The 14,053-nt window shown below is 36.6% G+C and overlaps 1 protein-coding gene across 1 annotated transcript in view; it reads left to right on the forward strand.

Moving 5' to 3' along the window:
- Positions 1 to 14,053, forward strand: part of HDAC9 (histone deacetylase 9) — an 814,141-nt gene that overhangs the window by 597,121 nt on the left and 202,967 nt on the right. The window contains exons 16-17 of the mRNA XM_084896713.1: positions 2,293 to 2,413; positions 6,969 to 7,018. Coding sequence (XP_084752839.1) covers positions 2,293 to 2,413; positions 6,969 to 7,018 — 171 coding nt within the window. The remainder of the gene's footprint in view (positions 1 to 2,292; positions 2,414 to 6,968; positions 7,019 to 14,053) is intronic.

The following is a 14,053-nucleotide window of genomic DNA, read 5'->3' on the forward strand; positions in this document are numbered from 1 at the left end:
ATGTTTATCATTAAGTCACAAATGTCAGTAATGTGTTTATTTATTGATCAGGGCAATGGTTGATCAGATGGCCATCACACATTTGCCTTTGTCTTCAGCATTACTTACCTGTTTTAATTTCAATTTTAATTATTGCCTATCTTGGAATAATTTCTCTGAAACATATTTTTATTCCTCTAGAAATGTAAATTGGGTGTCCAAAAAGGGGAACATCAATACTGTGACAAAGAAAACTTCCATAGCATTTATTTGTTTAGCAAATAATGGCACAGTGTCAAGAAATTTACATTTTCTATCACTCCTGTTATCCCGTTGGGTTTCCCACCACCCCCAGTCCCTGTTATATGACTTATTTTCAGTGACAAGCACAGCTCTTCCCTCTACACAGTAAAAACCTTGGAAATGTCAGTAAGTCCAGGCTTCCAGCTACTCACACATCCATGGCCGCCACATCCCCTTAAATTAGGGAGGTTGAATATGAACGTATCCTGGTCCTGTGGGAGGCACTGCTGTCACCTGAGGCTTCTGTGTCACCTGGGACATGAAAGGACAGATTCTCTTCGAAGTTCTCTGAATGCCATTCTCTTCCAATCCATTGCCTTATAAGTACCTTATTATGATACATATTTTAAATGATATATTAACACTATCTGGGTAATTTTAGGAAACACAGCAATTTAAAAAAGTTGGGCTAATTCACTTTAGATACCAACATGATGTTTATTGGGCTCACAGACATGCCAGCTGAAAATTGTGGCCACAGATAGATTGACTGAGCTTTAACTTAATGTACAGTTTTGTCTGTGTCAAAGGACCATTCTTTCTTAGGTAAAGTGAAAGTTTCACCTAGCAGGTGAGTAGTAATAATGACTGGGTCTAGAGTGTCTCAGATTATCTCTGTTTAAGGAGTGGTTTTCGTTTTTCTTTAATTTCCATTCTGTCACAAACTAATGCTTTTATAAGGTACATTAAAATGAAATAATACAAAAATGAAAATTGATTGAACGACATTCAAGATTCTATTAGATTCAACAGACATAAAGATATTCTGTCAGTTTACTATAAAAGTTTCTAAATGTTTACTTTGAATTCTGTATAGATCTCATCAGATCATAAACATTTCCTGAACTGTTACTGATCCCATAGGTCACACATTGGTCTAGATCAGGGTGGGGAACATCTGGCCCTCGGGCTTTATCATGTGGCCTGGCCCTGCCAAGGCAACAACAGGCAGGGCTCAAAAGTCAATAAATCTAGGAGTTCTGTTCACAGCAACATAAATTTATAAGTGAATCACATTAAGTGAATGATGTTATAAATATCCAAATGGCCTTTGTTAAAAAAAAAAAGGTTCCTCACTGCTGACTGCTGTCTAGATGAACACTACTATGAGGTGCACACATATGCACTGATCAGCATATTCTATATAATAAAAGAGTAATATGCAAATTGACTGTGCATACAATACACCCTCAAGTCACACCCACTAGCCAATCAGAGCTAGTATGCAAATTAACCCAACCAAGATAGCTATGGTCATGGAGAGAGCAGGAGGCTTGGGTTTCCCCAGCAATGGAGGAAACTAAGCTTTCCGCCTGCCCTGGCCATCCCAGGCCTCCACTCAAGGCTACAGTTTCAATTGTAGGAGATCAATAAATGCCAGATACCAGGGCCTCTGCTTGGGTTGCTGGGGGACATGGCCAGCCTGCAAACCACCACAGGCCCCTCACTCAGGCTGTCCCATGCCCCAAGAATACCCCCACCCTGATCCAGGACACCCTTCAGAGCAAACCAGCTGACCCCCACCAGTGCACCAGGCCTCTATCCTATCTAATACTATCTAGTTTGTTATAAATAAATATATTGAGATGTATTGGTCTTAAATCCCTTAAGAAACAATAAAGAATTTGTTTCAACACACTTTTTAGGTGAATGTAAAATAAGATGTTGATTAATTTACTTCTCAGCTAAACAATAGACCCTGTTTGTTTTTAAGCTGACACTTTTACAAAGGAGTTAGCTATTAATTTCTTTATTATGGATTATTTTTATGCCAAAGAAGAACATGCTTTATGTTAGTTGCTCATTTAGGCATAAGCAGTCTATCGGTCCTGAACGTTGCCTACTCTCATTTTTCAAATATTATTATGGTACTTTACTGAGCAAATAAGTGTCACATTCCTTCATGATGAAATTTAGCCCATTATTAATCATCTTCAATGTGACTTGGGGCCTTATTTTCTTCAAAGCATTGTCAGTGGAGTACTGTAGGCTTCTGCTGTTTTCTTTCAGTGGATTCAAGGTCGAAAAGCCAGCCTGGAGGAAATACAGCTTGTTCACTCTGCACATCACTCACTGCTGTATGGCACCAACCCCATGGACGGACAGAAGCTGGACCCCAGGACGCTCCTAGGTCTGTACGGGCCTCTCTTCTACTGAGAACAGCACATTCCAGCACTATCATTAGTCAAGGCGGGTGTCAGTTCAAAATACTTGGCAAGCAGTGTGACAAAAACCCAACTCTCCATCAGCATTGCTCTTTAGAATGAGTGAGTCCCGTACAGTAAGCCAATGCAGATGAAGAAGAATCTTGCATTAGAAAAAAATGGCAAAGTTTAAATTCATGTTTATTTGAGTAGCTTTTCTACTTTGTATTTTAGCATACAGGAATAAATGCACAATTGAGTTGGTTTGCTTATATTTTTAAACCAAAAGAAGAAAGGTTTTCATAATCTTTATGCAAATTTATCTTCATCTTTTCCATTTGTTTTGTGTTATTCAGTTCTTTTTCTCTGTGACCTTAACAGACAGCGGGCATAGTACAACTTATTTTTAAGTGACAACTCCTTAGTGTTATGCCTAGAATATGGCATTTTATAGTTAGATTGCATTTTAAAACCTAACGTAATCTTTTTAATATTTTCACTGTGGAATTAAACAGTAAAGTAAATAGCAGAAGTAGAAAACTAATAAACATAATTTTTAGTTAACATATGATTTTCAAGCCTCTGCCATCAGATTTTAAAATGAATGTTGAACAGGGTTATATAAATTTTACATGAGCAATAGAAATAATATATTTGGAAAATACAGAACGTTATTTTAGCTGAAACAATTCCATTAATTTGGTTTATTAACAACCTTTTATAGTGGAATAACAATACATAGCATAGCTATACATACCAAAAGGATATTTTTAAAACTATTTTAACTTAAAAAAAAGGTATTGCAGGTATTTTTTTTAATCCCCTTTCAATAAAACCTATTGTGTCAGTTCCAAATTATTGGACTCTCTCACCAAATTCAATATTATTTCAGAATAATTTTATATTAACTCCTCCTAAAGAATTCAGAAGCAAATATATGACATGTAGTAGGCAGGCCTTCCTCACTTTATGAAGTAAAGGAAGATGGGTTAATGTGTGTATGGCTACATGCATTCCGGGGAGGTACTGGAAGAAATTGACGGAAAGAGGAACAGATGACAATTATTCAGGGTTTTAGCAAATATTATTAAAATTTGATGATGAAAAACAATTTGTATATAATTAAATCTATATGTTAATATAAAGATGAATAAGTCTATCTGAACATAAGTACTCTGTATTTTTTTCCTTCTGTTGAAGGAAAGAATCACTGCACATAAAGTACTTAATTTACTGTGGATACTATATAATAAATCTCCTTAATTTTACATGAATTAATAATCTCACACTATTTGCCCAAAGATGAAGTTAACCACACATTAACTTTCATGGTTTTATTTTGAGTTTTTGTTTTGTTTTGTTAACCCTCATCCAAGTATATTTTTCTATTGATTTTTCTTCAGGGAGAGTTGGAGAGGGAAAAACAGAGATGAGCAATGTGAGAGGAACACATCGATTGGTTGCACAAGCCCCAACCAGGGCCCCAGGGTGGGGAGGAGCCTGCAACCGAGGTACATGCCCTTGACCAGAATCAAACCCAGGACCCTTTGGTTTGAAGGCCAATGCTCTATCTACTGACCCAAACCAGCTAGGGCAATATTGATTATTTTTTAATTAAAACAAGTAGCTTCCTCCCCCATATTTATTTATTTACTATGTTCTTAAACTATAAATCAGTATAGATATAGGACTAAATATTTTGGATTTAATTGGGAAGAACTTACATGTAGGTGTTTGAGAGATATTCCAAAACAACAATTTTCTGCATTTTAAGAGAGAAGACATTTTTGTGAAAGAAATTAAGTTTAAATTTTGATGAGCTGGAAGTGTTTACTTATGAAACATGGCAGTGCCATCATTTTTTTTTTTCCAAATGAAATTTGACACTTGAACAAAACTGATTTTCTCAAAATATTCAACATAAATATCATTTTAAAATTTGATGGTTTAGAAATGAATTCCAATGTATAATTTAGACCTCTGGCAATTCTTTTCATATATGTATGCAATGAAACACTGAGTATCAATAATTTAATTTTTAAAAGTTTAAATCCCAATTAACTGGCCACTTAACTTATTAGGTTTGAGTATTTAATGTAAGATATAAAATTGAAGATTCTAGGATTAGTTTTGGGTATGTATGTGGAGTTCGTTCCATAGGCACCTCTCAGGATTAGTGCAACAATTTTAATATTAGGTAAATATAAACAAGGACATTGCAATTGTTTAGTCTTGATGTCAAGCATGAAATTCTACTTTGATACCACTTCTGAACTACTTCAGTATCTCATGTGAGTCTAGACACAGCACATTTTCCTCCATTCAAGTTCAAAGTTAACAATTCCATTGTTTTTAAGTTTAACCCTTCATACTTTTTTGTTATTTATAAAATTTGAAATCTCATGGCTTGTTTTTTATTGATATCTAAAAAACCAGACTGCCATGTATAAGTATGGAGATGTAGAACCACCAAGATATTTCTCTTTCTTTATCCTTCTCTTTCACTCCTGTATATCCCTCTTTTCCCCCCATCCCCTCCCAACTCAGAGTGGGGATGGTGGTGTGGGGGGAATTTGTCAATGTGCACACACGTTGAATTTAAATCCATTCCATTTATGAAATTTCTGATTTGAATTGATAATACTGCTCTTCCTAGTTATGTTCTGGGGTTAGGAGGATTTAAATAAGAGGAGTTCATTATGACCAGACCTATCAGTCTTTGTATCTTGAAAGGTATCTATAGCTTATAAAATAATTAGATTGGAAAATGTGCACCATTTATCTCTTTAAATACTCTAGACCCTGTAAGGTGACACTTTAAAAACATTCTCTCCAATCATTTGTGGTACAAGGTTTTCCTTAGCATTAATATTCCTGTCGTTCTTACTACAGTTTTCACAATCATGTGGCTAGTCAGATCTCAGTTCATAGGGATGGCAACATAACATTATTTTTAAAAATTCCTGTCAATTCAGTAAATTAAAATTTTCACACATCACTGAATTTAAATTATTATTTGTCTTTTTTTTTGTATTATGTAAACATTACTAAATACAATTCTCCTTAAGCAGCTTAACATTTACCAGTATTTTCATTTATTCTCTTGGAGTTTACATAAATTTTAAAAATTATTTTATTGCATTGTAATATTAACTTTATTTTTTTTAACTATGGAATGAAGAGTTCAGAGATTAAATATACAATATTATGTATTTTAAATTCACATATGACATGTGAATGCTTCCTTGCAAAATATTCAACAATATAGAAATATCTTTGATATGAGCAACAACTTAAGTAAACTTTATCCCTCCCCTAGTTTCCATAAATTTTTTGTGTATCTTTTACTGATGTCAGCATTTCAGATTTAATATGTTTTTATGACTTGTTTTCTATTGTTTACTTTTTTCATGAATACCCTTATATATAATGAGGTGTGTCATTTTTTTTCCATTTGTACTTAAATTTTTGTTTATCATTTTCCATCTGTTAGCTATTGAGTTTGAAAAATCAATTCATGAATTTCTTATTTTCAAAAATCAAATATTTTTTGTGACATTAAAATCTATTTAGGCTTTTATTGACATAGCATGTGAATTCCACCACAAGCCTATTTTCATTTTTTATTATTATTTCATTGATAGAAAAAAATGAATTTGGAAATGGAAGTTTGCACCTCTTTCAACCACTAATCTCCTGAGTGACTCATCTGAGCCACTTCAGAGCCATTTGACTATGATATAGAAATGCCTGCTCCTTTCCCTCTAATTATTTTGCAGGGCAAATTTTAGTCTTAAGAAATTTAAGAGTAGTTATTTTATTTTCTCTACTTGTGTAGTAGATAATGTAGAAAATAAAAATGCAGGTAGCCAAAAGGATTAAAATTCCTTCAAGTATTAATATTAAGAGACCATCACAAGTAAGATTTTGGCATATATTTTAAAGAAGGTATATTATTGTATTATATAGATCTCTAAAGAATATTATCCTCATTGTAGTGTTATGTAACTTGTTTGTTTGAAAAATTATAAATATTGGAGAGGCTAAGTATTCTTAGTCACAGCTATATCTTAAATATAAATTCAAAATAAATCTGTATCTTTGAATAGATGTTTTAATATTTGAAACATTAAAAAATGGATGTCTTTCATAAATATTGGCTTGTAAAGCCCCATTAGAGGGATATACTCAGCGAATAGCTGAGTTATTCATAGTAAGGTATAAATTTAAAAATGTTTTGATACATTGTACAATGTGTGGGACAGTTAAAACAAATCTTAAGACTTAAATTTCATAGGTATTTATCCATGTGGGGCAATAGACTCTACATGTAATATTTTTATTTACTTGCTATGAGTTTTACCTATCTAAAATGTGTTCAGTTTCCTCCTGAGTTAAATGATAAATACCATGTGACATATTATGTATTAATAAACACATCAAAATTATAAATTTAGTTGTTAGAGATATTAAAAATTAATATTTAAAAAGTATAATTACATTCCCAATTTATATGTTTTTTCATATCTTCTTGTTATATAGGTGATGCCTCTCAAAAGTTTTTTTCTTCATTACCTTGTGGTGGACTTGGGGTAAGTATGAGTTTGTTCACTGCTCTTAAATAACAAACTTCCAAAACTACCTCCTTTGATTTATCTATTCAATTATGTTTAAGGCTGTTTTTCAGTAGAAGTTATACTAGACTGCATGACTAACTCCATAATTTGTAGGGCTCAGTGCCAAATGAAAATACAGATCCCGCTGTTCCATAACTAAGGATTCAAATGGTAACAGTAGAGAATTAACCAGTGTAGGCCCATCACTGTAGAGCCTTGTGTGACTGCACAGGTCACTCTGGCTTTCCTAGGCTTTTCTATGCCTGGGGAAAAGGTAGTACGAGAGGGTATAACACAATTTTGTAGCAGACTTCAGTTTGCAATGCAGTCACACTGAATATGCAGATACATTATTCATATTCCTGATGAAAATGGCATAAACTTCACAAAGTGCTTTGAATTGTGGGAAATTATGCTTGTGAACCTCCTGGGGCCATTTTTGTCTTCAATAATTAACAATGTTTTTGACCCAGGATATTTATACCTCATTGCAGGAACAAATTTGTTTGAATCTAGCGACATATGAAGAAAAATGCCTACATTTTGTGGATGATTAAAGCATACCCAATAGTCTGCAATCTATTTAAAGTTAACCCTTACCATTAATAGACCTTCATCCTGTAGAGCTGAGTGCTAAGTCATGTTGGAACGACATATACTAGACCAGGTTTAAGGACTAAAGGTATTTAATTCAATTAGGTTTCTTGGATGTGGAAGGGAAAGAAAACTAGTCTTTTGTATGCCCATGTATTAGGCAATATTTTGCTATAACTGAATTTTATACAGGGAATCCCCATATATTTTCATAAAATTATTTCTTTTTCGTGATGTTAGATTTATCAAGGATAATCTTTCCGTTCCTTTTCCTGTGATTCTGCCCTCTAGAAATAAGAATGGAAACTACAACTAACAACTGATAGGACTTTACAGTATCTCATGGACAACAGAGGTTCATAAAAACTTGGTAAAATAGTTATGGCTGTTAGCACAGTTTTGCAAATGAGAACCTGAAGTGTCAGAGAAGTGAGGTTATTTTTCTGAAGCCACACAGGAAAGGAGAGAAAGTTGAAAGTACGAGGTGCATGGGAAAATCCAAATGGAAGAGTTCCGAAAGAGCACTGTAGGTGCTTCCATGGCTTTCATCTTTAACAGGCTGGCCACAGCCCCTGGAGCCAGTGAGGTCCCCTTTGTGGTAGCTCACCAGTGAGCTTGGCTTTTTGACCCCCAGCACAGGATAATCACAACCCCATATGTATCCCTGCTAAGTTTTAGCAAGCCTCCTGTGAAGCTAAGAGCTTGCAATATTATTCTAGAAAGCAGAGGACAAACTGATTTTTTAAGTACGTTTCATTGGCTTTGAGATTATTTTCTAGCATCCCAAGTGACCATCTTATGAGAATGGCTGATTACCTGTAAATGAGGCAAAGAAGCAAAGCTAAGGACTACTTAGTGGGTCTGGTGATGGTGAGGAATTCAAAACTGTTGAAAGAGTGGTGGTCCCCAAACCCCCACTCATTTACAAGTACCTTTATCCCAGGACCCAGAGCTTAAATGAGGACAGCTCCCCAGGACCCACCTCTCTAGTTTGAACGGGGCTGTGCCTATAACTCACTATTCCTTGAACACAAAGTTTCTTCCTCTACTTTGCTGCTCTAAACCCATAGCAAGATAACTTCTTATCTTTAGCCAGAACTGCTCTAGTAAACTCTTAGATGTGTCCAATGAATGAACAGTGCTTGTCACTTCTGACACAGTGGGTGTCAGAGAGTAAGATCTTCACATACTGGCCTAATCCAGATGGTACCAGTGCTGGTGTGTAAGTGAGGCTCCAGCAGAGGCAGGAGAAGGAAGACTGATTAGTTTGCCTGCATTAATACTGGAAAGGCCTGCAGAGAGTTAGCTCTGTTTATCAAATTGGCCTCTAGGTCTTCTGGTGATGTGTTTGTAGGTCTAGGTGAGAGAGTGTGTGTGTGTGTGTGTGTGTGTGTGTGTGTGTGTGTACACAAGCTTGTCCTGTTGATGTACTAGAGAACTAGTTGGATTCAGTCTTCCTGTGTCTCCCCCCCCGCCCCCCCAGAAATCAAATTGTACATGAAGGTACTACATTGCCCCCTAATATCTTTGGTTTTGATATAAGTCCTAAGAGAGACTCTGGATTCTCTGGATTTGTACTAGTCTCCGTTTTTTACCTCCCAGACGGTTCTAGACATACTATGTCTATGAAAGACACCCAGCATGAACTTGGTGTGGTCCAACTTGGCACACTAGGTGCACCCTTGTGAGCTTGGGAACCATTGAAATGGCTTTTGTCTTAGGCCATAGTTCTGCTTCAGATAATCTAAAATGAACCCACAGTTTAAATTCTAAAATACTTAAATGCTCCCAACTGTTCAACAAATTCCAGTTACCTAGACTGCATACCTTTCTACTAGATGGGTTTATTACATACTTACTGAATGCTGATGACTAGGTGGCTTTTGAGGAGACTACCTGAGACTTTATGAAACCATCCCCTAAATTTCCATGTGATAATTCAGCAGTGTTGTTCAGGCAGCTCAGTGGGTGAGTGGTATAGTATGTGCTTTACAGTATGCTCTCCTGAGTTACATTTTGAGCAACAGCCTCAAGGTTTCTGAATTCTTTTGTGTTTGGTTTTCATTTTGTTTAGTTACTATGGCATGACTCATTTCTGATGACTGTGTGATTGCACTACAAGAAAATGCGCTGTTGAAAAGAGCAGTGTACCAAACCCCAGGACTTGGTCGGAGTCTAGTGAAACCGATAATTAAGGGACTCCGGAAACAAAAGCCAGCGCAGGACCATTTTAGTTCTCACTCCTCAGGGTATACATATCACCAAAAATAGTGATCATTTTCCTGGCCATCTGACCTGCTGCTGTGTGAAGAAATCTTGAAGTCATTTCTCAGCCTTATTTTTCCCTCTTCACTTGATAGGCCACAAAGAAAAAAAAAAAAAAGTAAGAAAGAAAGAAAAAGAAAAACCCACAAAAGCAAGGACGAGCAGGCTTTTATGATAATGTCGTCATCAGCTCCCAGCTTCAAACGCTTCTGCGGCTTTTGAGTTGTCATTTATAACTTGGAACTGAATCGACCCATAATTCCCCTGATACACTTAGAGAAATTGATAACAGACTCTGCACTTCTTTTATGGCTCGGAGGAGGCAACTCCAATCACATCACTATTGGCAGGCAATATTATTTTTTGACATGGTTGTAAAAGTATAAAGGGGCTTATGGCATTTGTTTAGATGAGGAATGGGCTCTCAAGCTGTGCTGGGGTTTACAGGACCAGATTAGTGAGAAGCGAAGGGAATATGATGTTTGCAAACAGGATATGATTTTATATATAAGTTTGGGTTTCATGCTCTGGTCCCTGGGGAAAGCCCTGCAGACAGGAGAGAATTCCACTTTCATCCTACGACAGACAAGCTCCGCGTGCCAAAAGGCAGACACAGCAGTGTGGTCAGTGGGCAGCGTCAGACCCCTGATTGGAGGAGGAGGAGGAGGAGCCGTGGAAGAGGCAGAGTAATTCCCTGGGAGGAATGAGGAATTGCAGAGCCTGGGCAGAATCCCGGCCAGCCTAACTGGTCAAAGATGTGCCAAAAATGAGGCTCCGTGAGCTTAATCAAGGCGCTCTCTCCAGCAGCAGCTCGGTCGGACTGTGAACAGGAAGCCAGCTTTTTTTATTGCAAACTTTTCCTCGGCCCGTGTTCTATCTGATTGCCCCTCGCTCTGACACACTGTGGTGGTTAGGGATGTCATTTTTTTTTGTGATTTGGGGAGGGGGAGATGGGGAGAAGAATTAGGTGATTGTGGGGAGGTAATTTAAGGCTCATTTCAATTGCTCTGAGGTTTTCAGCAGACGTTTCAGCCCTATACTAACTACACTCACTGCACAGGAGGCAGGTTTGGATGAAATGTCTCAAATTTTCTTTCATTCTGTCAGGTTTAAAATGTAAGCTCTCCCATCTGATACATACAATTTATATAGGTGGAAATATGATATATGTACATATATTTATTCAAAAGAAAACTCTGCTATTTTACATTTCATTTATACGTTCACATTATTTTTCCATTTAATATACCACTTTGGTTCTCCACATTTATTCTCCCCAATAACAGTAAAAAAAAAATTAAAAAAATCCAGTGACCAGCCTTTCAAAGGACTGCTTTAATTTTCTCAATTGTATTATAATATCAGGGAATAATTTATTTCATTTTATTTTTAATATATTTTTATTGATTTAGAGAGGAAGGGATAAGGAGAAAGATAGAAACATCAATGATGAAAGAGAGTCATTGATCAAGCCCACAACCCGGGTTGTGGGAATTGAACCATGACTCCTAGTTCATAGGTCAACGTTCAACCACTGAGCCATACCAGCTGGGTGGGAAGGATTTATTTTATGAACAAATCTATGATTATATAGTTGAATTGAATGTAACGGATAGGTTTAGTTAAAACACATTTCTCCTGCTATTTATAGTGTTGTTTTTCTTTAAATTAGTATTTTATTTTTAATTTTTTGTTGTTGTTAATCGTCATCCAAGGATATGTTTTCATTGATCCCAAGAGTGAAGGGAAGGGAGGAGGGGAAGGGGGGAGGAGAGAGAGAGATAAACATTGATGTGAGAGAAACACATGGATTGGTTGCCTCTCTCATGTGTCCCTACTGCGAACTGGGATGGATCCTGAAACCCAGGTGTGAGTCCTCCACTGGAGATTGAACCTGAGACCCTGTGGTGTACAGGCCAGCACTCTAACCACTTTGTAACATTGGCCAGGTCAACAAAATTAGTATTTTAGAAGGCATGCCATATACCATCATAAGAGGAGGGAAGGGCAGGAAAAATAAGGTAAGACTTGTCAATGGTTTAACAAAGTGCAGGAATGCAATAAGGTATAAGATGAGTTGCTCAGAGCCTTTTCATTAGCTGATTTGGAGAAATGCTTTGCTGTGGGGGCACAAAAGATGAGACTTCTAGAACAGAACAGAAGAGTGGTTGTGTGAGGGTTACTCAATCAGGCATAAGCAAAATTATCAAGAAACAACTAGTCATGAATGTGTTTGTGTTTTGCAAGGGGCAGTTATGAGTGAGGGTCAGGGGAGTTACCCAAGTATTAACTGTTTAGGTTATAACAACACACCATATTTATGACATTTGCACCAAACAGTTGCCCATTAATATGACTTACTGTTTTCTACATCAAAACCTATACTTATGCAGCAAAATTGGGATGTTTTCTAAAGTTTTGATAATGACTCAGGAACCCCTCCCTTTTATCCTAAGTATATGCATCTCGTGTTTTTACACCCAGCTATCCTGAGCATGCACAATGCCTTTTGTTGTGTCCACAGAGAGAGGAGGGGGTCACATCTGTTTCTCACATGCAGTGCAGTAATCAGGATAATGTTGATTTCCTTCGAATTAATGTTCAGCTCGGTCCTGGCTTGCAATCAGTATTTCATTTCCTCCACTGCTGTTATCAAAGATACATCACAGTTCTCTTCCCTCCAGCACAAGAAGAGGATCCACCCTGATTTGGAATCTCTCTTTTTTTCATCTACCCTTCCTAATTGTATTTGGGTTTTCATTAGTTTTCAAACATGATGCAAATGATACCAGCAGGAACAACTCAGGGCACCTGGGAAAAGGAAAACAGATAAGCCACCTTAATGAAATTGTTTGAAAATTTTTTATTTGTGCTGTGGATTCTGCAAAAAAGATCATGTTGCCCCAGACTGGGAAACTGGAGTACAAAATACTGTGCAAGCCAGGGAATTCCTTCTCAGTGACAAAGGAAGTTTCCAGTATTGCATAGCTGATGTTCCCACAGAGATAAACATATACACATTACTCTGTGTTTACTAGAAGATGTAAAATTTCATAGTCTTTAAGTATCTGAGGCCCATTGCAGAAAAGAGGAAAATAAGAAATGAAAACCTTAACATCCTCCTTAATTCACTTAGCTGTAGCATCCCTTCTGCAATGAAATTCCTTTAGTTGCTTTGACAGTATGGCTGAGGACAACAGGATGCATTTTGAAATTCTATCTTCATTTTCTTTCTAAAGTAAACCTCAATGTAGCAAAGGTATTAAAATTCTTCTCTTATCAAAATGAAATCATCATCAAAGCTTTCCCCATGTGCATTTTACATTCTTGGCACTACAATGTCTATAGGAATATTATATGTGCAACTATATCAACCAAATGATTCAGTAGCAGGGGAGAAAAAATATATCCTTCTTTAAATAGTTTTTTGCTCTGTCATTTTCCTGTGCTATAATAATGTTCTCCATTTGCCTATGTGTCTTGATGATAAGCACCCAGACAAGAAGACATTGCTCCTTAGATCTGTAGTTGCTGAAGTAAATGGGTTTGAGGATGTTAAGCTCCTACTTAACTCAGGAAACCTATGGTTGTGTGAGATTAAAACTCTGAAAAATTAAAGCATACCTGAATAAGTTTGAATATACATTCATATACTGATTTCCACTTCTGATTGTCAAGATAACATAAAGCCTTATGTCAAACAGAAGTTTTGAGTTCACAAAGGAAACGGGGGTACATAGAGAAGGAATCTTGCTACAGCTTCTGTGCTGTGCAGCCTGAAATACAGCTACGTCCAGTCCCAATCAGCCTTTCATTCTGATGCATTTTTCCTTTGTCATATTTCAACCCAGGATAGTTCCAGGCCTAGATAGTCATCCTTGTAACAAATTAATACTATCCTATACATAATATTGGCATATCATTATTGAATGTGCTGTCATGAAGTGTTTTGACAGTAAGGTAAGTGAAGCATAATGGCTGAATTTTCAAATAATTTTTCTTTCCAAATCCAAATAAAAAATGCAGTGGTTTTTGGAGTGCTTGAAATGCAGGTCGTTCATGGCACACTTCCTCAGAGGTAATCATTCCCAACCCCCACATGGACCCATAGCTCCTGCCTTCTGGGCCAGCACCTTCTTGTTATTGTGCAGG

Source organism: Pipistrellus hanaki (genome assembly GCF_964339955.1).
Source record: "Pipistrellus hanaki genome assembly, chromosome: 10".
Classification (NCBI taxonomy): Eukaryota; Metazoa; Chordata; class Mammalia; order Chiroptera; family Vespertilionidae; genus Pipistrellus; species Pipistrellus hanaki.